The sequence below is a fragment of the Cetorhinus maximus genome, chromosome 33, assembly GCF_964194155.1.
Source record: "Cetorhinus maximus chromosome 33, sCetMax3.hap1.1, whole genome shotgun sequence".
Classification (NCBI taxonomy): domain Eukaryota; kingdom Metazoa; phylum Chordata; class Chondrichthyes; order Lamniformes; family Cetorhinidae; genus Cetorhinus; species Cetorhinus maximus.
In genome coordinates, this window is record NC_135911.1 from 7267924 (window position 1) to 7294162 (window position 26239).

General features: G+C 40.2%; 2 protein-coding genes across 4 annotated transcripts in view; both read right to left on the bottom strand.

Annotated features, from left to right (window-relative positions):
* Positions 1-26239, bottom strand: part of LOC144671643 (cell adhesion molecule CEACAM5-like) — an 86415-nt gene that overhangs the window by 45246 nt on the left and 14930 nt on the right. For 2 of the 3 annotated variants that reach the window (XM_078533648.1, XM_078533647.1), the window contains exons 3-4: positions 8860-9135; positions 7129-7392 (exon numbers count right to left, since the gene is read on the bottom strand). In XM_078533648.1, the coding sequence (XP_078389774.1) occupies positions 7129-7392; positions 8860-9135 (540 nt within the window). The remainder of the gene's footprint in view (positions 1-7128; positions 7393-8859; positions 9136-26239) is intronic. The other variant, XM_078533649.1, reaches the window with a different exon arrangement.
* On the bottom strand, positions 12595-17922 carry LOC144671528 (cell adhesion molecule CEACAM6-like). The gene is made up of 3 exons (XM_078533483.1): positions 17843-17922; positions 15076-15350; positions 12595-12900 (listed from the first exon to the last, which is right to left on the bottom strand). Exons 1-3 carry the CDS (start codon positions 17920-17922, stop codon positions 12626-12628), a joined length of 630 nt encoding a protein of 209 aa, XP_078389609.1. The 3' UTR covers positions 12595-12625.

Genomic DNA, 26239 nt, shown 5'->3' on the forward strand with positions numbered 1-26239 from the left:
GACCCATCTCTAGACTTTTGCTATCAACATTACTGCGAAGCAGAAAATACTTTGCAACAATGCAGAAGCTAAAATTTAAATGTCCATTTAAATATGAGTTGCAGGAATATGAGAGGCTTAATGTGTCCTTTAGCCTGGAGAAGAGAACATGATTGGTGATCAATACTAAAATAAAATTTAGAATTCAGTAATATAATCAGAATGACACTTCACAGTGAGTGTGTGAAGCTTAAAATGTAGTAAGAAACAAAATAACAAATCGATTTCACCATTCCTGTGTCTCCCTTTCTCTGATATTCAGTGTTTTTGTCCATTTGGAAATGTATATACAAGAAAGTGGGAGAAAAAGATCAAGGATTAAAACAATTTGACATTTTCATTCTTATAGCAGTGCAAAGACTATTTGCTAGTGTAACAAATATGATGTAATCCACAGTTTTATCAATAAAACTAACAGGACCAAGGAACTGCACTTTCTTTATCAATGACCTACACAGGTTCAGCCTATTCATGGATTCAACTACGAGACACTTCCACCATTCCACCAATGAATTATGTCATGAAAAGCTGATTATAGCCACAAATTACTTACGGGCATATTGAACTTTTTAAGGAAGGTGTGTATGTTTTTAAAGAAATGCAAGCAAGGACGATGAGCAAAAGATGGCGGATAGTGTAAAGTGACCGCTTTCTGGAAAATTCCTATGTGGATTATACTGACAGACCTGTCCTGAGAGAACATGGAATGTTGCACCTGAAAAGGTGTTATGGCTTTCATCAAACAGAAACACTTGAAAGGGAAATAGGAAAGATGCAACTGACTTAACTTTAATTTCCTGTCGTTGCAGAGACAAAGGCTGATTACCACATCTCAGCAGTCATCTGTAAACCATCTCCAGTTGATTTATATCTCAGGATGTGTAAAATGGTCGGAGATGAAGAAAACAGACTCTGCGCAAGACATGATTTTTTTTCCCCTTATAGGAATATATAGGGGAAAATGGGTTAAAAAACTAGCTGCAGAGCAGTGCAATGTGACAGCAAGAAGACCAGCTAGTCATCCCTACAGTTGCAGGTGAAGTCTCTCTCTGTCTCCCTTTCTCTCTGTTTCTGGAGGCAAGGCTCAGCAGAAGCCCCAATCAAAAAGGAAATAAGACAGCTTCTTCAGCTATCCTGCAGAACCAAGTGCCTCTGAACCAACTGCGAAACTGCCAAAGTCAGCTCTACCGGAATCACCCAACTTAACGGCCGCAACGTTTTGCCCTCTATGCCTCACAGACCGATTTGTTTATCTTTTTTAACTTTTATTTTGACTCGTAACTTCTTAGTTCTGATCTTTGTGTATGTGTGTTGCATTTTTATTATTTTTCTTGGGTTTTTAGTAATTAATAAGCTTACTCTTTCTTTGACTCGCAGACAAGCCAGAGACTGATTTGTTTATCTTTTTTAACTTTTATTTTGACTCGTAACTTCTCATTTCTAATCTTTGTGTATGTGTGTTGCATTTTTATTATTTTTCTTGGGTTTTTAGTAATTAATAAGCTTACTCTTTCTTTGACTCAAAAAGCCTGGTTAAATTGGCTGCTTCTAAAAAAAATACACATTTGGGCTGGGAAAAGGTACCTACGGGGGAAAGGATCCCTTTTAAATTAACCTGGTGAAGGGGTGAGTAAAGAAGGGGAGCCAGCTTATTCCTCCCCACCCAAGAGCATATCAAAATTGGGGTCCCGTTCGGGAAGTTACCAAATTGGGGGACTTTGCTCCGGGACCGGTGGTAACAGCTACAAATTAATGACATAACGTGGAGAAATATGTTACCTACCTATTACAACTATTTGTTTAGTTGAGGCACTGTACCTTCTGCTAAATTATTAAATGCCTGGCAGGTATAATTTCCAGTGCCATTCAAAGTAATGCTAGGAATCTTAAATTGTTGCACTTTTTGGTGAAGAGAGGTATCATTGAAATACCATTCCAAATCTGCAAGTGGGCTTGAGCACACAGAACATGAAAAAGTAACAATTCTTCCATTAAGGTAAATCAGGGTTAGTGGATATATATTAGGGAGATGCGGCCCTTCTAAGACAAATGCATAAACTTATTGCAACAATTTTATGCTAAAATGAAAAGCAGTGGTGGATTATACAATTACAAAATAGATCACCGCCACCACAGAAACTACACACTCATGTTTTTTACATGCTATTGATATGAAAACACTAGGAATATAAACCGATGGCAACTAGCTGATGTCAGTAATTGTAATAATGTATAATCATCCACCTATGTGCATTTTCAGCCTTTTGATTTCCCAAAATTTTGCAAACACAGTTAACCCATCCTGCCTTGATGAGTAAATAGATGGTGAGGCACTGAGTTGAGGCTGAGACAGTTCCAAATTGGATTCTATCGACTTTGAAATTTCTGGGTTTGGAGCATGGTATCAGAGTATAGCTTGGGGATCTGGTTCTGACAAGTCTCCTTTTGTTTGTTAAATTCTATTGTGACATCTTTCAGAGGCAGGACTGTTGGACTGATAATGGATGGAATCTTCCCAATCTCACAGGGCGGGCTAAAGGCTGGAGCAGGAAATATTAACATCTGGTCAGTGGGCTAACACATTCCTGACTTTGAGCAATCTTCCCAGAATTGGGTCATCACCGGGAAAGGCTACCTCCCCAGGAGCGGCAGGTAACCAACCTGCAAAACCCAATTCTGGGCTGATTAAGGATGCCACTGAGATCTTTCCTGCAGGTGCTTGGGTGGCCCGCGAGGCCTCCTACATTCACTCTCCCACTGGAGCAACAGCTGTTAGCAACCCACAGCTTTGGCCACCTTTTATGAAATTGAATACCACTTCAGAGGGCACCTGAAGATGTAGGTATGTGTGTGTGGCTGGTAGGCTTGGAAGGTGTGCCTGGGTGAGATGTAGATGTAAGGAGTGAGTCCTGAATGTCAGCGCATGGTGTCTGAAGCGATGTGAGTGTTGTCAGTTGTGGTTGCAAGATCTGGTGTACTGATGCATTCGCCTACCTTGACCACCCAAGTGAAGTCATTAAATCTTTATTGGTACTGCTACCATATCTGTGGTGAGATATTCTGGGCATTCACTATTCTTGCCACATGTTTTCACTCCCTCCTCAGGGTCACTCTGGAGGCTGATGACCTGAAGTGGAGTGCCATTTCAGAGAATGTATGCCAGGGTGTAGGACAGGTAGGGGAGGGGGGACAGGGAGAATGATCCAAACAATGGAGAAGATCCCAAACCAGGGAGGGAGGTAGAAACAGGTTCCAGAAGGTCCCAGGTAAGGGGCAAGGAGAGAGATCAGAAACAGATCCTGTTGAGTATTAAATAAAGAGGTGCAGGGTGCAGACATAAGCAAAGTGGGCTTGAGAGAACCCCGTAGATCTTAGAGGGTAGCTGAAGGTTCATGACTCTGTGCTGCTGGCCGTTAGGGCAAAGATACCTTTTTGGAGTAGTGGGATTCTGCTTGGCACAGCTAAAGATCTGAAAGCGTGCTCGGAAGGTGAAGCTTGAGAGTGCGTGGAGATCCAGAAATAAGAAATTTCAGGAGGCGATATTGAAACCCTGGAGGTGAATCCTGGTTGAAGTTGTCTGAATGGGAGCGACATTTGAAGAGAGTTCTAAGGAAAGTTCTTCAAATGTGGAGATTGGAAACCCTCGTGAGAAAGACTTAAGGCAGAATTTTCTGCCTGTCGGGTGGGCCCAACCCAATCTCCGGTGGGCGGGGAGACGATCCCCGCCGGAGAAGCGGGCCGTGCTGCCATTTTACGTGGGCGGGCCAATTAAGGCCCACCCAGCGTGACGTCCGGCGGGAAGCACTATGCACTTCCTGTGCGGGCGGGGGGGGGATTCTCTAAAAGCGAGAGAGCGCTCTTTTGCGCATGCGCACGAAAGAGCGCACATCTCCCTGAGGCTAAGTACTGCCTCAAGGAGATTGCTTCCACTTTGAAAAATATGAAAAATAGAAAAAAACCCTAACATGTCCCCTTCATGTGACAATGTCACATGAGATGGGACATGTTCATAATTTACATAATAAGTTCATCAAACTTTTTAAATCCCGACATGAAACCTTATCCCGCTGGTGGATGAGGTTTCATGTTTTTTCTAATGCCCGCCGGGGCTCCTGGCCCACCTTCCATCTCGTGTCATTTTACGCGTCGGCGAGACGGCCCCGCTCCCTGCTTGCTGATGGCAAAGTTGTGCCCTTCATTTCACTGAGACCTGTTGACTCACTGTGACAAGCATCTGGGTGGGTTGTGAGAAATCCATAGAACCTGCTTTGGTCACATCTGTCATTTACTTTGAAGTGTTGTATGTCTGACCACAGTTCGCCAATGCCCAGAGTATCTCACCACAGACCTGACAGTAGTGCTGATAAAGATTTAGTGACTTCACTTGGGTAGTCAAGGTGGGCGGATGCATCAGCACACCTGATCTCGCTACAACTGACAGCACTCACGTTGCTTCAGGCAGCACACCTTAACATTCAGGACTCAGTCCTTGCCTCCTTACATCTACATCTCACTCAAACACATCTTACAAGCATAACAGCCACACACACACACACCTGTTGCTGCTACCATATACTTTCAGCTATGGCAGGCAGCACTCAAACACACAGTCAATGACATTCTGCCCTGTCTCCTGCAGAAGAAGATCAGCCACAATTGGTAGGGAAGGCAGAGGACCAGGACAAATTCAACACCTCAGTGCCAAGAAGCAGATTAAACTTCGGATCACAGGCAGCACTGCTACAGAGCAAATGGCATGCGGTGCAGCATAGGCTATTCTAGATGATGGTAAGTTGTTGCCTAGTTCACTAGCTTCTCAGCCTCACCCCGAAAGGTGACATGAAATGAAAACCGCAAGTGGAATGACCACTGATCACCCCACCCACTTTCTCTTATCCCTATAGCCCCCACCCCCAATGCTCTTATGCTTTTAGGTATCCAAGAACTGCCAGCTGCTCAGCCCTTTCAGAAGGAATAGAAGGGTGAGAGGAGGAAGTTACTTTGAAGAAATACACTCACGCGACCCAACACTTGCAGGCACCAGTGCAGATACTTGCACAGTGCATACCTTAGAGATTAGTTTAGAATCAGGATTTGCACTGGACTTAAGTGGGCTGCAGTCAGGACAAGGGAATAGGTCAGCTCCTGTGCCTCCTCATATTCCCCATGCCTCTTCCATGCTCCTGTGTATCCACATGCTCCCTCAGATCTTCCATAGCCACTCACCCAGTATCCATTATATACAAACCTCATGAGACATGTAATAACAATGGAAAAGCTTTAAAATGAACTTGAAAAATTTAACCTCACAGGTTCATAAACTGTCAAACACACATCCATACATACCCCAGTGTGAAAAAAATACTTCAATCCTATTGAAAAAAACTTAGATTCTCTTAAGTGGTCAGTAAGTGGTGAAAAGAAACAAACAGCCATTCAAAATGTCATGAAAGAAACTGAAACCTACTGCAATCATAAAATTACCAAACAAAGCTGTCAGTCCCTTCACAGCTATGTCAACAGATCCCTTGCTAAGCTCAGTCCATTCATGATACTTGAAACTCAGCCAATGGGCTCAGCTGTAAAAGACATACCATTAAGTGCTGATTACAATGGACCCTTTGGAAATTTAAGGAACAGATGGCCAGATTTTTCAAAGGTTCCGATCATTCCAACAGGGTCCCCTACATATATGTTTTTCAATGGTTTCGAATGTATAAGAACATTTTCTGCAATGGAAAATATGCTCTAATGCATCTCAGTACACAATGCTGGTCAATGCAATGGTCAACTTACCTTTAAGGATAGAACCCTATGATCAATCATTGCATTAAAAACATAATTAATGCCATACAAAAGCTTGAAACATATACTTAAATATTTTAACAGAGTGCACTATCATACACCATCTAAACTCCCTTTAAACCTATCTGTCAAAATGTTGCCAGCTCTAGACCAGGGTTTCCCCCATGGTTCACAACTCTTCTGAGGAGCTATGGACCATGTTTCCTGGCAAAACTCACCCAATGTATCAATATTACACAGGCCCACAATGGAATCAGCAAGGTCAGGAGTGCAAGGTGTGGGCTTACTACCTGTGCCCTTGTTCCACCCCAGCAAAAAATTGCTGCCAATGGGGCTAGGCCTGGAAATCCAGGAATTAGTTCCCTCCTGCCATTTTTATACGTCGCTTGACTTAATGCAACTCCACGAAAATCCAGCCCCACGTGTGTGAATCTGTACTTCAAATCATGAATTGAGCACAGCTTGATCAAATAATCAATGCTTTGAAAAGGATGTGCAGGAAAGCCTTAACTTAAAATATATTTAAATCATCTCTGCTGAAGTTTCAGTAAGTGACCAGGAGGCCTGGGCCCACTTTTTAGTTGGTTAATGCTATGTATGGATTTGGTTAATATTATTAAAGCATCAAACCCAGCCTATGTGAAGCTATCATCTTACTGCGATCTGACACGACTCTCCTAATTTACAGAGAATGTTCTAAATAAGGTCCCACAACAAAGTTTGTGATCTCTCTCTGGATGTTTACTGCAAATGTAATATCAGTTGTCCTTCTAAATAACATTTTGTGGAATATTAGAAGAAGCAAACCAAATTGATCTTAATGTATCCTTTGACTTGAAGATGAGAACATGATTGGGTGAGCACAAACACTATTAAGATGAAGTTTGTGATTCACGAATAAAACCAGAATGAAAGTTTACAGCTAGTATGAAATGCTTTAAGATGCAATAAGAAACAAAATGACAAATAGATTTCACCATTGATGTGTCTCCCCTTTTCAGAAATCAAAGTTGAAGTTTTCATTTGAAAATGCATATGAAAGAAAATGGGAAATAGATCAAGGGTTAAAACAATTTGATACTTTGATACTTATAGCATCAATGTAAATATTATTTGTTAGCGCAACAAATAAAATGTTATCCACAATTTTATCATCAAAACTAACAGGACCAAGGAGCTGCACCTTCTTTATCAGTCTATTCGTAGAATTAACTACTAGATACCATCACCATTCCACAAGTGGAGTATAAACTAAAGTAGTAAATTGAAAAATGTGTTACATACCTATTACAACTATTTGTTTAGTTGAGGCAGCATACCTTTTTGTTAAATTGTTAAGGGCCTGACAGGTATAATTTCCAGTGCCATTCAAAGTAATATTAGAAATGATAAGTTGTTGCCCTTTTTGTTGAAGAGAGGTATCGTTGAGATACCATTCCAATTCTGCAGGTGGGTTTGAGACCACAGAACATGAAAAAGTAACAGTTCTTCCAGGAGGGTAATTGGACAAATCAGGGTCTATGGATATGTTAGGGAGATCCGGTCCATCTAAAATAAATGCACAAATGTATTGTAATAAAATTATGCTAAAATAAAAGGCAGTAGTGGACTATACAATATAGAGATCACCACCACCACAAAAACTACACACCCTTGTGTTTTCTACACTCCTTTGGTATGTAAACTGAAATCAAGAAGTTGTGCCATTTTCCCCAGTGTACAATGGCGAGATCCATTGTCAGTTTCCCATTATGTAGTGTCGAGGGGCCCAGTGTTAATCTTCCAAGTATGTAATGACAGGGCTCAATGCTAATTCCTAGTTTGTAGTGGTGAGGCACAATGTCAGTCTCCTAATACTGGTTGACTGCAGAACAATCAATTGACATTACAAAATTGGGAGGGAAGCATTTGAAAAATAATTTTTGGAAAACAAATGACTGTGACCACAGTGACTGTCCTCCTGGCATTGATAGAGCTGCAGAGCATCACAGTGATTTGGCATGGAGTCAATACAAGTCTTGCCCCTCCGTATATTCAACAGTGTATTGTGTCTCCAGCAGTTTGAGGCCACTTCACTAAATTCAGCCAGGGTAACAATGGTGGCACAAGTGTTGAAATAGGCAAAATTGCCAAAGTATCCTGCTTCTGATGCTTTCTATTTACTCTTGTTGACTATGTATATTGTTAGACTTCAGGGATAAGAGAGGATCTGCTTTCTGTAGTGAGTTGGAATTTGGATAACTTCCAGAAATTCTCTTAAAATATGTGATCTGTAAAAACCTGCTGGGCATATACTGCAGTATTGTTGCATCAAATGTATTCTTTTGAAATAAAATTTCTATTAAATTATTCAATTTGTTCAACTCTGAATCTCTTTCCTCAAACCAATCTGAATTTCATTACTTGGGGATCTAAAAATTAATTAACTTCATTGCAAAGATCAAATTCTAATTTAATCCCGAGTTGCCACTGAAACAACACATAACTGTTCTGATACTACTTATTAAGCTTGCATGGACTACACCACCTGGTATCACTGCGAGTAGAGTTAAGATTGAATAGCTATGTCCAATGGCAATTGGAATCATAACTCAGTAGTTTGCACACCCCAAAAGCTTTGTTCATTTAAGATTATTTTGTAAATAAAGAGATGTGTAGGCAACAAAAACCGATCAACACCACCACCTATCAATGAATATCATTATTATTACCAGTCCTGTCTGAAAAAGATCAAAATATTTCAAGATTACTTCTTTAAATAAACTCAGAGCCAATTACCCTTGGTATTGTATGAATGTCATGAAGCAATTGCCAGGATTTTGATGAGGTTTCTCAGGCATGCAAATCTTTGGAACACAATCCACAGAGCCTCCCCATTTATTGAGCCTCACCATTTTTACGTGTTTCAATAAGTAATCTTTATATGCAAAAGATCAATTTTTTTTTCTTTCCCAATCACAAATTTAGCAGGAATGGTAATAAGTTATAAAAATAATGATCCATTGGGAAACTTACAGCTGACATTTAGATTGTATGGATCACTTGTCATTCCGCTAAAGGAGTTGAATGCATAGCACATGAATCCTCCATCAGACCGTAACGCTCCAGATATAGTGAGAGTTCTATTATCATCACTTAGAATAAATCTGTTATCAGGAATAATAGTGCTATTGTCTTCAAGCCACTGATATGAAACTGCGGTGCCTGATGCGAAGCACGTCAGAGTCACGGTGTCATTGTGTTCTACTGGGTTGGTGACATTGGCGGTAACATTAGGCTTGGAAACAGGTTCTGTCAAAACACAGGAGAGTAGTTAACACACCTGAAAAGTAAGTTTGGAGGATGGTTTGAGTGCCAGATTCTAAAGGCAGCATTTGTGTACTCAATTCTTCATCTGTGGATTCTTAAAGAAAATAATTCCTCTGATACTTTGAGTTTAAACTGTGCAAGTTCCATATGTTGATGCTGAAATTCAGACACTGTGCGGCAGAAACTTGTCCTCCATCAATTTGGCGCACTGTTATTCCTATCATTCTCAAAATAAGAAGCTTTACTTGGTAACATTTCACTTTTATCTGCAGTGCAGGTATATGTCTAATTCATACAACAGATATCCCTTAGTTCCTAAGTGTGAATTAGCTACAAAATGGGTAAAAGACAACAAAGAGGAAGAAACATAAAAAGTTGGAATCTGACCAGCTATTAGTCTGTACCTTGTGAAGCGAAGGAGTCTTTCTTGTGTAGATGTTATACAATAAACTAGATGTTTGAACAAAGAGGCAACAGTATATATGGGCCGAGCTTTTCCACATTGTATAAAGGCAAATGAACAACTTATAATTAAGTAACAGCTAAAGAAAAAAAATGTGATGGGATTGTTTGTTAGATCCCTCCATGCTATAAAGGATAAAAGATTGCCAAAGGAGATTAAAACAAACCTTTGGTAAATAGCTGTTAATGCTTCCAATAGTCTGTTAAACAGAAATTCTGTACAAGTTGTGTGAAATCCCTAGAGGCAGTGTTATTGTAGGGACAATGTGCCTCCTGAGACAGTTTCAGCAAATGCTGGTTACCCTGCGACAGTTATCATTGATGCCACCAGCTCCAGATTATGCTCAACCCATTCTCCAACAACATTCAGTATTGCATAATAGCTTTCAACCCATCGTGGCAATCTCCAGTTGAATCTGGTTGACAGCCATCTGCTGACTTCTAATGGAAGCCCATTTACCCCAAAGACTAAAGTCTGGGTTGATTTGCAAGTTGTTTTATTTCTTGACTTATTCACTCCTTTCATTCACATGTTCCTGAAACAAGCATTCCTTTCCCATTTAAAGTCATCCTTTTAATTTTTTTTCATCGTTCATGAGATGTGGGCATCACAGGCAAAGCCAGCATTTATTGCCCATTCCTAATTGCCCTTGAGAAGGTAGTGGTGAGCTGCCTTTCTGAACTGCTGCAGTCCATGTGTTGTAGGAACATCCACAGTACCTCACATTGGAAAGAATGTGCTTGCATTTTATACACTTCAGAAAGTTTTGAAGTGTTTCACATCTAATTAAGTGCTTTAGGCCAATCTAAGAAGTTGGGTTTAACTAACATCGACTTTGCTTTCGGCTCTGGCGGTGCACACTCTGAACAGGCCTCGGCAGAATTAATATGAAAGTGGGGGTGGGAAGCAGGTTGCCTTTCAGCCTGGATTCTCCTCCTCTCCTCGCCCTGTGTGTGGCGAGGAAGGAAGAGGAGCAGAGGGGGGATGTCCCTCCACACTAAGCAGTGTGTGTGTGTGTGTGTGTGTGTGTGTGTGTGTGTGTGTCCCCGCTTCACTCCCAGTCTTAGGGTTTTCTTGCAATCACCCACATGCACTCTCAATCACACCCGCATCAAAATCATGAGATGACTGAGGTCAGGCGGGAACATAGAACCCTTAGAAGAACACATTCAAAAGCAGAACCAGATCCACCTGTGGAGGAAGTAAAGACTGAGCCTGTATTGGAGGTGGAAGTTGCTGAGAGCCCTGTGATAAAATCTCCATGCGCTGATCCAGTACCCATGGTGGCTGAGGGCTCCAGGAAATTGTCACCTCTTACCTTGCAATCCAGGAACCTTTAGCCAGATCTGAAGAAGAGTGAAGATTAAGGAATCAGCTCTCAACGAAAGCAAGGTCTAAACAGAAGTCCATGAGGTCGGCAAGAAAGGAGGGACTGGGGAACCTGGGATTCAGCCAATGGTTGCAATTGTTTAGAACAAGATAATTAGCCTGTCAATCGGGATGGGTACATGTTAGTTTGGCTGCTTTGGACACTGACCATGCAGATTGTCAGGCCACTTGGCCAGTGAGCCCAGGCTCCCCTAAAGGCAGGGGTTCCAGTGATTAGCACCATCTACACCCCCATCTCCCAGGTCCTGAATGTGGAAGCCAATTTGTGCACAGTTCCACAGGTGCTAATTAGATAAACTGTTTTGGGGTATTGTTTGCTGGGTAAAGGTTGGCCACTACACTGCGAAGACACCCTGCTCTTTTTCAGAAAAATATTTTCTCAAATAGTGCCATGGGATGTTTTATGTCCATCTGACAGTACAGGATTCTTTCAATATTACATTTGTGTGTCAGCTGAGATTGTGAACAACTTTTAAAGTGGGGCATGCACCTGAACCCATTCTACCTCAGAAACTAAACTACCAGCATTGAGCCATGCCTGACACCACATTAAATAGTTGAATTCTTAACTCTCATCACTCAAAATGCATAACTTTTAATATTCAGATGGAGAGATTCCAAGTTTTAGCTTTAAAAACACAAGAATGAAAAGGATCAGTCATTAACTTGCTTACAGAAATGAATTAGATAACAAATCAGCAATCAATTCAGTTGCTTTTGTTTGGCTTTGCTTTCATGGAGTCAGAGGTGTGTGGGTGGTTCTAATATGGGTCTATTATGTCTGTATAGAGTGACGGCTGCGTACAGTCACGCAAAGGAGATGTACATGTTTTTGACATTGACGGTTCCTTCTCCTTTTCCGAAAGTATTGCTGATTTATGGATTTTATTTTCTTGTTCAACAGCTTCTTTAGCTACTTGGGTATTGTATAAGTCAGCATAATGGTCTACCGCATTTTCACCTGAATGCATTTTAATTATTTACCAATCCGGAATCTAATAGGGAGAATAGAAAATGAAGCTTACAAGTTTGCAAATTATTCGTATTTAAATTTCCTTCAGAAAAATAGGGTTCAAATGCAGAAACAAATCTGGATAGAATATTAATGAAGCAAATGTTGTTGTTCAATGCCAGCACATTGAGAAGTAACAAAATGAAAATTCTGGTAATAGTGATGATTGCGAGAATAATGTTGAAGCAAAACAGTGAATGAATGAAGAGAAATTGTACCATTTACTTTCCATTTCAGTCATTCCTAAATGCTAATGGACCAATGAATTTTTGAAAAAAGAACTCATAACTTGATTATTCTTATGATAATAGAACGACAGATGTTTGTTAGTTTTAATATAGCTTACCCCCGTGTGGTTATTATCTCACCATATCATGCTGTTTTTGTCTTCGGCTGCCTTTTAATTTAAACAATTATTATTGCATACAAAATTTCTATGTGAATTTATATTACGATAGCCTACTATACATTCCTCAATACTAGAAAATATCATCCATTAAAAGATACTGAAATATAACAATGCAATTTCTCTATTTCAAGAAGTAGAACAATGGAACAAACAAAATTCACCATGAGAGAAAGAAACATTTCTATGTTCTCTGGAAATATTATTTTCCTACCACAGCCGTCATGTCGATTGTTGTCAGGCTGTATCTTTTTGTTGCATTGTTATAGGCCTCACAAGTGTAATTACCAGTGTTATTCAAGGATATATCAGTAATAATTAGCTGCTGTATATTTTGCTGAAGAGAATTACCATTGAGATACCACTGAAATTCAGAAGCGAGTTTTGAAATGGCAGAACAGGAAAAATTTACATTTGACTCCGAAATGTAGAAATCAAGTTGTGGGCTGATAGATATATTAAGGGATTCCGGTCCATCTGAAATAAACGCACAGGTCGGTTGCAACATTTTATGTGGAAACTGCGAACTGTAAAACTAGCATGCAAACCATCACCGCAGGACTAAATCCAACTAAAGCCCAGTCTCCATAACTAACATTACCTTCTATCAGCTATTCATATCCATATCAAGATATAGGAAATAGGTATGGAAACAAACTACTTTCAGCAAATGTAGGCCATCATTCATATTTGGCAGCATTTTAAATGTTTTATTTTAAATTGTTCACAAATATTACAGAACTATGGCAGCATGTTTGAAATATCATCACGGAAATATTTATTTTAGATTAGTTTCTTTACTTTTTAAGTAGTCCGTTCCTTTTTCAGATTTAGATTTTCCATTTATTTGTGCCATTTTTCAAATTTAACGAATTCAGACCAAAATGTCATTAATATCCTTCAGTAGTAGAGATACCAGAGGTATCAGTGTATAAGTCAACCTTTGAAGCCTTGAAAGATCTACGGTAAATACATCTTTACTTTCACTTGGCTAATTTGCTCTCCAACCTGAAAACATCACCTGGGGCTGGATTTTACTCTCACCTGTTTGAATTGGCAAGTTTGAAGGCAGTGTTGGCATGTAAAATCCACTGGGAGTTGTGCCTGAGGTATCCCTGCCTGCCGCGGCCGCTTCCACAATTATACATGGGGCAGAGTATGAAGCTGAAAACCTTCAGTTGCACGGGTTGGTATCGGGCAAGGCAGACGGAACCTCCTTTGCAGACCCCTGGACCCATTGGGGATCCACCTAAGGTCATCTCCCTCCCCCCTCCCCTCCATCCCTTTACCCTCTCCCACTGGCCTCTAAAACACAGCCCCTACTCCCTCACTCCCCTCGTGAGGACTGCCAGGCAGGCTCCGGCAAGACCTCAGACTTACCTGCGAGTCTGGGCTCCTTTTCTTCGGAGCTGGCTGTAGTCAAAGCAGTGGCCACTGCTCCCGGTAGCGCTGTTGGGACTAGAGAGCTGCCGACCATCCAATAGCTGGCAGCTCTCTAATGTTGGACTCTTGCCTGAGATAAGAGTGGAAGTCTTTGTGTTGCTCATAGCGTTAAATGGCTGCATGGCAGCCACTGGGACTGGGGCTGGGTTCTGCCTTGACTTTTTAGCAGGGGGTAGGTGGTTGTGGGGGAACAGAACCCCATTAAATCCAGCCCTTTGTTTCTGTTTTAGGCCTTCACTTGTCAATTTCTCTCTGCTATCCCCAAAAAAGTGATTCTTATTCACATATGAGCCTTGGCCATAAATGTTTTCAATTCTAATGGGCATTGTTGCCCAACTTAATCCTATTATGGAGTACATGTCTAAGCCCAAGAACCTTAGTGATCTAGGACTGCAAACCTAACCAATTTTGAGTTTAAGGTGTTGAAGCCAGTTACCTTAATCCCAGTCCAATATTCACGTTTGCCCTGAATTTGTACTCTTGGTTGTGGTCAGATAATTTAGGAGAATTGTATGAACTGAAATGTAATTTTTTGGATCTGAAAGGATCAGGGACTCTTTAGTACTTATATTAAGGTATCAGTAAGTAATGCATGGTATTTTTGCATCAATTATACTTTAATTTCGAAATAGTATGCTCACCATTTTCATAATTTTACACTACCTACACTTTGATAAGCATATTGTGGAAAAATTATTAAGCCAATTTTAATAGCTTGTACTGGGAAGTCCATCATGTGACTTCAATAAGTTAATTTGACAATTTTAATTAATTTTACAGTTCATGATGGCAGATTCCATACAGGAAATTTGAATTATGACAAGCTAGTTATGTTGTTAATTGCCAAGAGACGTAAGCACTGAAATGAAGCTTGTTTTCATAATTATTTTTTAATCATATGAATCAGGGAACTCACAAATAATCAGCAGAATGATGGAAAACAATTTTGGTTCATGCTGTCTGGGATATATGTAATTATTCATTTCATTCATTTATATTAGTCAATACAAAAGGTAAACTGGTTTTGAAAAAGGGACTGCAGAACCTGTTGCCATTTCCATCAGTCAATGTTATTATGTTAATGAAATTGAAATTAGGCACAGTTTAATAGGGATATGATACATTGATCAAATAGTGCAGTGTAAAAATCAGCAAGTTTCAAAATCACAAATCAAATGAGGTACTTAAGTGATTTAGTGTGACACTTACAATTAACATTTAGTAGATATGGATCACTTGTATTTTCATTAATCATGTTGCATCCATAACACGTAAATTCTTCATCAGATCTCACCACTTCATATATAGTCCAGGTGCTGTTATCCCTACTCAGACCAATCCTGTCACTGGAGTTAATAGTCTTATTGTCCTTAAGCCACTGATATGAAACTGATGTCCCTAATGCATGGCATGTTAGAACCACTGTGTCACTGTATTCTACTGGGTTGGTGTCATTGGATGAGATAGTGGGTTTAGAACAGGTTCTGTCAAAACATAGCAGATTATTAATTGTTGTAATAGAATGTAGAGGAAGTAGGATTTAGTTAATAGTTTCCAAAGAATATAGCTGGGCATCATCTTTTGATGCCTGAATTGCCTTGAATATTTTATGATTTATGACTATAACTTAATATAACAGAATGATGAATCATTTGTGCTTAATACATGTCATATTCATCATCAATGTACAATGATTTAAATGCTTCTCCAATGGGATGTCATTGTAAAGATTCAACATGTATGGCTTTACAGCTCCATATAAAATTATTCTGAGAATAGTGGAAATTCTAACAAGTATAGTTTATGCCATAATCTAAAATTATGCTCATTGATATTGTAATTAAAATATGTATAGAGATATCATAGGAACTGAACTTAGTGAAATTATGCACAGAAGAATAAAATGTGAATCAACAGAAATGAATAGGTACTGTGTATATTTTCCACTTTTCCTTATTTCTTCTTGGGAAGTTGGTAGTCCTTAGAAGGCCCTTTCCTGGACCATTCCTAGTTACCCTAACAAGTTACTGATGGGCCCTCTTAAATCACTGCAGTCATGGTGATAGATGGCTGGTTGAAGGTTGAGACTTGCAGGATTTTGACCCAGTGCCAATGAAGGAGCAGTGATAGGATGGTGTGCTAATTCACAGAGCACTTGATGGTTCTGTTCATGTGATATTCCTGCTCTTGTCTTTCTCAGCGATAAAGGTCATAAGGCTGCCGCTGTGGCTGATGAATTGTTGAAGTGTGCTCTGTAGCTAGCCATAATACATTGGTGATTAATGCATGGCTATTGAGTCCAGTAGTAAGAATGCTGATAAGGTAGTTTGATCTATCCTGGCCTGGAACTGAGCTTTTGTATATTGTATCTGCATCCATCCGTGTGAATGGTGAATATGTTGTCATATTCCTTGTAGATGTTGGAACAGGAGGAGTGCCACTCACTGTAGAATACCCAGCACTTACAAATCTTCAATAGTCACATTGTTGATAAGTCTGAGCATGTGAAGCTTTTGGGACAATGTTAACTTATAAGATTTTGACAGGTGGGGGATTCAGTGATGGTGGTTCATTGAATGTTATACGCAAGTGGTTTGGGTTTTGCTTTCTGTAGGCAGTCACTGTGTGGCACTTAAACATGACCATTACCTTATACTTGTCTCCTCAAGCCTGGATGTTGTCTAGGTTCTGCTGCAAGGTGGCATGGGGAGCTGCATTATCAGAGGAGTAATGAATAGACCAGAACATTGTGAAAGCATCAGTGAATAACCACATCCCTGACCTTATAGCACTGGAGATGGTTGATTTGAAAATGCTGTCTTCAGGAACTTCTGCAGTGAAATCCTTAGGCTGTGATCATTCGATTTGACAACGATTTGCTTTTTCTAAATGTAAAACAAAACTTTTGACCTCAATTTCACTAGGGCTCTTGGTACAAAACTTAGTTAAGTCCTGCCTTGGCATTGATGAGTTACTCCCACCTCTCCAATGGGTTATTCCTGAAACCCTGGGCAATGCTGCTAATTGATTGAAGCCTGCCAGTTTTGTGATTGGATGTGTTGCTCTTTGTCAAAGTTGATGCAGTAGTGAGCTTCCAACCAGCACATTAGGAACTTCCATTTATAGGGCGCCTCGAACATTGTTAAATAACCCCAGACGCTTCAGAGCATTATCAGGCAATATTTGAAACTGAATCACATAAGGTAGAATTTGGACAAAAACTTGCTCAAAGAGATAGGTTTTGATAGAGCATGTTGAAGTAGGTAAGCGAGGTGGAGAGATTTAGGAGGGAATTGCAGAGCTTAGGGTCCAGTCAATTGAAGGCATGGCCTTTAATGAATGGTGGACTGATTAAAATCAGGGATACACCCGATAGCAGAATTGGAGGGCTGTAAAGCTGAGGAGGTTATTGAGAGATGGTGGGACAAGACCATGGAGAGATTTGAACACAAGAATGCTATACCTCCATGTAGTGTGTGGCTATTTCAAACCAATCTGGCCCTTCATACTTCCCTGTCGGGTTTCCCGAGGGCCTGCAGGCATCAAAGGTAAAGCAGTCTTGCTATGTATATGGATTTTCATAAGGCATTTAATAAAGTATCTCATAATAAATGTTAGCAAAATCGAGGCCCATGCGGTGGCAGCATGGATAAAAGTTGACTGTGAGGGAGAAAACAGAGAGCAGTAGTTAACGGTTCTTAACTCAAGGAAACTCGGCCTACAGGCATTAAACTAAAAGTCAAGTTAAATTAAGGCACATGGGCTCCATAATATACTTGTGACCAATTCATCTCCAGAGAGCCTGCCTCCCTTAAATCTGGAAGTATCAAGGCAAGATGGCAGAATTTTTTATTTTTATTCCCCACAGCCCACTTCCATCCCATCCCTACCCCCTGACCCATCCTGGTGCATGAAAATCGAGGCCAATACTCCAGCAGAGGCCTAACCGTTGATTTCAAAGGTTTACTGTAACTACCTTGTTTGTGTATCACCTCTATTTCTGAAGACCAGGATCTCATATGCTTTTTTAATAACCTTACTGACTTGTTCTGCCATCTTTAATAGTATGTGTATGTGAACCACCAGGTCTCTCTGTAACCTGCAAACCCCTTTAAAATTGTACCATTTAGTTTATATTGTCTTGACTCTTTCTTCCCTTCATGATGCACCACTTCCCACATCTCTGTATTAAATTTCATAGGCCATATGTCTGCCCATTCCACCAGTCTATGTTCTCACGAAGTCTGCTGCTATCCACTCATTGTTTACTACATTTCCGAGTTTTGTTACCTGCAATTGTTCAAATTGTACCCCAGGTACCCAAGCCCAGATCATTCATATATAGAAAAAACAGTTGTCCTGATACTGACTCCCGAAAGACACCAGGACTGTGTACAATTTTCAAACAACCGTTAACTACGACTCTCTGTTTTCTCTCTCTCAGTCAACTCTTATCCAATTTTATCCCACTGCACCGGCTTCGATTTTGTGAACATTTATTATGAGACACTTTATTGAACGCCTTATGAAAGTCCATATACACAGCAAGACTGCATTACCTTCATCAACCTTCTCCATTATTTCATTGATTAACTTAAGCAAATTTATCAGATTAATTTGACTTTAACATATAATTTTTCCCTAAACCAAGCAACTCTAACTCTGTACCTCCTCTATTGCTCAGTCAGCGCACATTTGCCAATGACTGAGGTTATGGAACAAAACACACGGGCCAGGAATTTTAGGATTACGGAGTTTCCTGTCCTGCCATCTGAAGAGTCAGCGGGGAACACACCAGCCTGCCCCGCAGCAATTTCGCACTCCAATGAACGTTAATTGGCTGCAGGTGGGACTTCTGACCCTCACTCGGGAGGAGCCAGCAGCTCTCTAGCCCCTGCAGTGCCAGAAGCCTCATTGGTCAAGGCTGGTACTGCATGCAGTCCCTGGAGCCAAAGTCTTGGGATTCCAGGAAAAGGTAAGTTATGGGGGTCTCAGGTCAGGGTGGGTAGGGGAGGCCTAGAAGGTGGTGGACAGTATAGGGGATTGGGGTGTCGGGGGAGAGGCCAGGGGCGGGGAGGGAGGTCCAAGGGTTACCAGACCTTAAATGGGAGTGGGGACGAAGGCAGTGCCCTAAGTTAAAAGGGGCTTCTTATGGAGGCGCAACCCCCACCCCTCTTCCCATCTGAAGCCTGAACCTGATTCCTCCATAGCTGGGAACTCCTCCTGCTAGCCTAAAAATTGAGGCTGGGCGGGAAACTGCTTTTAATTTGCCACATAAGGGCCTCAATTGGGGCTCGGGTGAGTGGCCCGTCCGAGGCCTCGCCTGCCTGAGCGTAAAATTGCTGAGAGGTCTGAGAGGGTGGGAACCCAGTGGGAGGCACATCCGTGCTATTTCACGCTCACCCCCACCTACAAACCTGCCAGCTGAGGGGTGTAAAATTCAGGCCATGGTAGTATTTCAACTTGTCACCTGGGCGTAAAACTGTCATTGCAGATTGATAGTCTAAATCACCTTATTTTCATTTCCAGTTCCTCAAACTCTTATTTAAAAAATGTACAGGCACAAATGGAATAAAGTTTTTTTTTCTATTTTTGTTATAACTTCACAACTGACACGGACTAACCACATAATTATGTGAGGGACAAAATTAAACAAATTTTCAGAAAAACACAGTGATGTGCAATTCCAACTACAACTACAACAACTAGCACTACCTCCAATGACAACAACAAGAATAACATTCACTAGTAACCTTCTACTTCTATAGATAATTATCCTTACGTACCGACTACAATGATGTCCCTTGTTGTCATGCTGTATCTTTTTGTTGCGTTATTAAAGACCTCACAAGTGTAATTGCCAGTGTAATTCAAGGAAATATCAGAAATGATTAGCTGCTGTGCATTTTGCTGAAGAGAATTACCATTAAAATACCACTGAAATTCAGAAGCAGGTTTTGAAATGGCAGAACAGGAGAAAATCACATTTGACCCCAAAATGTATAAAGCATACTGTGGATTGATGGATAGAGTTAGAGATTCAGGTCCATCTAGAATAAATGAACAATTAGTTGCAACGTGTTATGTCGAAAATTCAGATTGTAAAACTAGTATGCAGCCCATCACCACAAAACTGATCCTACTAAAGCAGAATCAAATTAATCCACCACTAATTCTATCCACTACTCATATCATTTACTATATTGAAATAAAACCTATGAGCTAAATTGCACATGAAAAAAAGCTTTGTTCCAAAATGAAGTCCTTTTCAGACTTCTATTTTGCAGTAATTTATTTCTTCCTAGTTTTACTTTTAAAATGTTTATCAACATTGAAAAAGAGCTAAAACGTTTATATCTTGGATGTGGTCATCTTTTGCTGTCTTACTCAGATACTTAATAATCACATGATGGGGGAGACCACTCTGATTTTGGTTTTGTGTAAAGACCAAAAATGATTGAAGAAGCTAATGTTCATCTTGGAAATACTGACCTTAACAGAGTCTAGTGTCAGACACATCTGCATATTGAAAGTAACTTCATGATTCTTAATATTTTGAAGGTGGACTGTGGGGGAATTTGAGACAAATCTTGAGAAAGAAGTAATATCTTTTTAAATTTGCAATGCATGAATTTATATCATAGAGTAAGAAGCACAATTTGAATGCGAGTTAACAACAGGTTCAAGAAATGATGGCACAGAAAGAGGACATCTCTTGAGTAAACATTCTTTAGAGACTTCAATATGCTTCTTACATAGAATAATGTAGCAGATTCATTCTTATGGTTGCAAAGTATGGAATAGGTGGGTAATTCTTGAAGAGGATTGAACAACTGGTTGCATCAGAAGAGACAGAAAGTGATCATACATGGAGCATGGTATGTGATCAATGCTGGGACCTTGGCTGTTCACATGGTGATTTTGAGGTAGGGATCGAGAAAAAATTGTCAGGACATTTCAATCAACAGCAAATTGGAGGGAGCTGCCAAGGATCAAGGATGTGCTGATTGGATGCAGTTTGAGTTGTTGGACTGAGAAATGCCAAATAAAATTGTTATCGAGTGTAAAACGATAAAAATAGGGAAGACAAATTAACATTTTAATTATAAACTGTGTGTTAGAAAATAATTTGGTGGAATTGGTGGACAGATTAATGATACAATCTGCACAGTGCATAACAACAGTAAATGGGGCGTTGGTTAAACAGTGCATGGAATACAAATCACAATACAAATACAAGTCACAGGGTGAAACACAAAAGCGTACGCAGGACTTTTTGTTCATTCCTATAGCAATTAATGTGTGCAATTCTAGTCAACAGACTATAAGAAGATCATCATACTACCTCCTTTAGACGAGCATGTGTCTGATTTAAATTTAGAATTTTCCACTTGTTTACATTATTCAAATTTCAAAGCTTATTCACAAAATGAATACACATGAAAATATTTTCTTTGTGTATCAGCCCTAACAAAATTACAATTTTGATAGAGTTAGTATGCAATAAAGCATCCTCCTATGGGCCTCCCTGATACTTCTTAATCAGTTGCATTTAATTTTACAGCGTGCCAATGAGCGACGCTGTGCCATTTTAGGTTTTACATTGATTCTAATTACTTTAACTGTCAACCAAAGAATTAGGATGAGTTTGGTTTTAACATCTTGTTCTGATTCTATTGGTAGGCATAAAAGTAATTTGTTTTAGGGTTTTGACAACAAGGTCATCATCAGTGACTTTGCATTACAATTACAAGAATTAATGCAATAATTGATTATTGAGAGATTTTGATGAAATCTAAAGCTTTCTTTCACACACCCAATTCTAACATAATTCTGTCACTGGCAAGGTGACTGATAGTTTTTCAGCAAATCCAAGGCAAAACAATCCTGGATCATGATATTTGTAATAGGTAATATATTATCTTTATATTAAGTTGAATATGCATCTCATTATATAATGGAAATTAAAATTTTGAACTGAAGCCAAGGCATCAAATGCCCTATCAATCAACTTTCTCATATATTACCAAACCGACTAGAGATACAGCTGATAAGAATTGTATACATTTTAAACCCCAAAATATAATTGAGAAGCCATACATTGTTTGCAAATACATATTAGAGATCATTAGATATTTCAATCAGAAATTGAAATCTGATTTCTTCTCATCCAATCCTCCTCCATATTAAACTCTTTAGGTTTGGTAATAATAATAAAAAAAGCAAATAAAACATTTAAATAATTTGTTGTGACACTTACAGCTAACATTTATATAATGTGGGTCACTTTCTCCTCCATCAATAGCATTATATGCATGGCACATAAATCCTCCATCAGACCTCAACACTCCAGATACAGTGAGGGTTTTATTATTTCCAGTTAGACCAATTCTGCCACCAGGATTAACATTTTTATCTCCTTTAAGCCAGTAATATGAATCCACTGGCCCTGAAGCATTACATGTCAGAGCCACCGTATCATTGTGTTCTACAGGATGTGTGTTATTGGATGAGATGATGGGCTTAGAGATAGATTCTGTCAAAATTCAGGAGATTATTATTCATGTGCATTATATGTAGGGAAGTTAGATAAAGTCGTTACAGTTATATAATTAAGTTATATGTGAGCTTCTTTGGAATCTCTAATATTGTTGCATCCTTGTAAATGGAAGACTAAAATTACAATATGCAACAATGTCATTTTTTTCTATGTACATAGCTATACAACTGTTTAAATATGCTGCTATTATTGCGAAAATACAAATTGGAAGAAGAGTGCAAGAAAACCCCAGATTTCTGTATTTCTTATTTCTTTACAACTCAAAGAATTACATGAAAATTATTAAATAAATATTTTTGAGAGAAGTTGATATCATTCCAAATAACTGCCTATGTTTTAGAATGTTTCAATGCAAACAAGCCTAAAGTAAGTTCACAGAATTAGTGTATTCATAGTAAGTGCAAAAAAAACGTGGAAAATACAGACTGAAAAATGTTAACTAGAGGAAACTTTCAAGATGACTTTTTACCAGAGCAATTCTTCCCCAAATGTGACAAATTGCAAAATCATTTCTTCTTCTTTTATATGGCAAATATTTTACCTACTGCTGGAGAGCACTGGACACAGGATCAGTCTTGGAAATATTATTCATTTAGGGTCCAACTGAAAATATTTGTGGTGACAGATAAATGTTGTCCCAGGGCTTCTGAGCTTGCCACCACTTCAATTAAATAGAACCCTTGAACATTTTTTAAAAATTCACTTACGGGTACAGACAAAACTTTCAGTAGAATGGTAGCATCCCTAAGAATGAGATGATTGCCGTGTGATGTTACTATTCTGCTCAAGAAAATACAGTTGTGTTTTCCGAGCACTGTGTTTTTCTACTAATAGATTTTTTTTTAAAAAGGAGTTCTTTCGGATTGAAACAGTACAGTCCCAACATTTATGGGTAGATGGGGAGAGAGAAGGGTAGCACAGTGGTGGTGGGGACACTTAGAAATCCAAGGGACTCAGGTCCTACAAAATTTAACAGTAGGACCTCCTTATCAATTTCTTCTTCTATTTTTCTGTCAGATTGATAGACTAGCTGGCTGCATGTGGGAAAACTAACAGCACGAGTTTGCAATCAGGATTGTTGGGGTTTGGGAAGCGTCATTGATAACTGTAGCAAGGAGAGGTCGTGATCAGCAGTAGAACAGCTAAAAGGTTTGCTTGAGGGGCCAGTGAGACCACTCTTGCTCCTCCTGGCCCGCAAGTAGTGCTCTAAATACCAGTTATTTTCTGAAGCTGTCAGCTCCTGTCTCCATTTAGCTGCGGTGTTTTCTAAGCCTAAGCAAATCAGACTTGCAAATGTTAAATTTAAATCTGGCTCCCAACTGTATCGTGCAAACCGGATTTAAATATTATCATGAAGTCTTTCACCACTCCAACCACTCCAAGGGGACACACTCATGCCATGCAACCCACTGCCATAAGATGCATACATGGCAAGTTGGAGTGCGTTTTCTGATATCTAATTTTAAAATCTCTTCAGGTCCATTACTGGGAATATTAACATTGACCCCTATCAGTGCTCAGCCTTTCTGCCTTTGGGATAGCCGTGCCCTCTATCCCCAATGTGATTATTATCCATGAGTTCATGCATTATCTGTCTAGGGATTTTACGTTTTCGCATAGAGCACACATGTATCAACTGGTACTGAAGAGGCTCCCACAACAGCTGAATTGTGTCTTAACATTGCAGAAGATCCAGGACAAAACAAATCATTGCAGATATTGTCTTGTTTGGTTTTCCATCTTCCAGGAAAAGCCACCATTGATAAGCCCCATAGCAAAAGCATCCACTTCTACACCTGCCTCTGACCATATGCTATGAAGCCTCATCCACAAACATTCACTCCCTTCACCACCGACGCACAGTAGCAACAGTGTGTACCATCTACAAGATGCAATGCAGGAATTCACCAAGGCTCCTTAGACACCACTTCCAAATCCACGACCACCAGCCTAGAATGCCAAAGGCAGCAGATACATGGGAACACCACCACCTAGAAGTTCCCTTCCAAGCCACTCACCACCCTGACTTGGAAATATATCAGCCATTCCTTCACTGTCGCTGGGTCAAAACCCTGGAACTCCCTTCCTAACAGCACTGTGGGTGCACCTACACCACATGGGCTGCAGTGGTTCAAGAAGGCAGCTCACCACCACTTTCTCAAGGGCAGTTAGAGATGGACAATAAATGCTGGCCCAGCCAGTGAAGCCCACATCCCGTGAAAGAATAAAATAAAACTCAGCTGCTTCTGCCCCAATGGGCCTCCTTCAAACTGAAATTTGTCTATTCCCAGTTTACCTGGAAAGGATGAATAAAACTATTACGTAATAGATTTATTACCTCAAATGATTCTATTCTATTGCACCATTGTTGTTAATTTTGATGTCAGTTGCACATGCGAATTACAAAAGACCAGAAGTTTATCTATCTCCCACAGCTCTGTTTACTGTCCCATTCAGAGTCACTTTTGGGAGATTCTCCCCTCTCCTCCCTTGATACTGGCACTGTTACAACTTTCCCTTAAAGTGTCAGCCGTGGCTCAGTTGGCAGCACTCTTGTCTCTAAATCAGAAGGTTGTACATTCAAGATTCACGCCATGGATGTGCAGTACTGAGAGAGCAGTGTGCTGCCATAGGTGCTGCCATAGGTGCCATCTTTTGGATAAGGCTTTAAAACAAGTTCCTGGTTGCCTTCTCAGGTGGAAATAAATATCCACGGCACTATTTTGAAGAACAGCAGGTGTGCCCTAGCCAATATTTATCCTTGATCAACATAAAAAAAAATCTGGTCAGTATAACATTGCTATTTGTTGGCCTTTGCTGTGTGCAGATTGTCTGCCTTTTTCCTGAATTACAGCAGTGACTTCATTGTGAAATTGCTGGGACTTCTAACCCTGTTCCCTCTTTAGTTCCAGATTGCAATTGTTGCCTGATCCTCTATCATCTCTGGCCTCCTCTGCTGCTGTACTGGGACTTTTTAAAAATCCATTCATGGGATGTGGGCTTTGCTGGCTGGGCCAGCATTTATTGCCCTTCCCTAGTTGCCCTTGAGAAGGTGGTGATGAGCTGCTTTCTTGAACCATTGCAGTCTATGAGGTGTAGTTACACCCACAGTGCTTTTAGGAAGAGAGTTCCAAGATTTTGACACAGTGACAGTGAAGGAACAGCGATATATTTCCAAGTCAGGATGGTGAGTGACTTGGAGGGGAACTTCCAGGTGGTGGTGTTCCCATCTATCTGTTGCCCTTGTCCATTAAGTTGGTAATGGTCGTGGGTTTGGAAGGTGTTATAGAAGGAGCCTTGGTGAATTCCTGCAGTGCATCTTGTAGATAACACTGCTGCTACTGTGATCTGTGGTGGAGGGAGTGAATGTTTGTGGATGCGGTGCCAATCAAGCGGGCTGCTTTGTCCTGGACAGCGTCAAGCTTCTTGAGTGTTCTGGGAGCTGCACTCATCCAGGCGAGTGGGGAGTATTCCATCACACTTCTGACTTGTGCCTTTAAGATGGTGAACAGGCTTTGAGGAGTCAGGAGGTGAGTTAGTCATCGCAGGATTCCTAGCCTCCAACCTGCTCTTGTAGCCACAGTATTTATAGGGCTAGTCCAGTTCAGTTTCTGGTCAATGGTAACCCCCAGGATGTCGATAGTGGGGGATTCAGTGATGGTAATGTTATTGAACATCAAGGGGTGATGGTTGGATTCTCTCTTGTTCGAGGTGGTCAGTGCCTGACTCTTGTGTGGTGCAAATGTTACTTGCCATTTGTCAGCCCAAGCCTGGATATTGTCCAGGTCTTGCTGCATTTGGACATGGACTGCT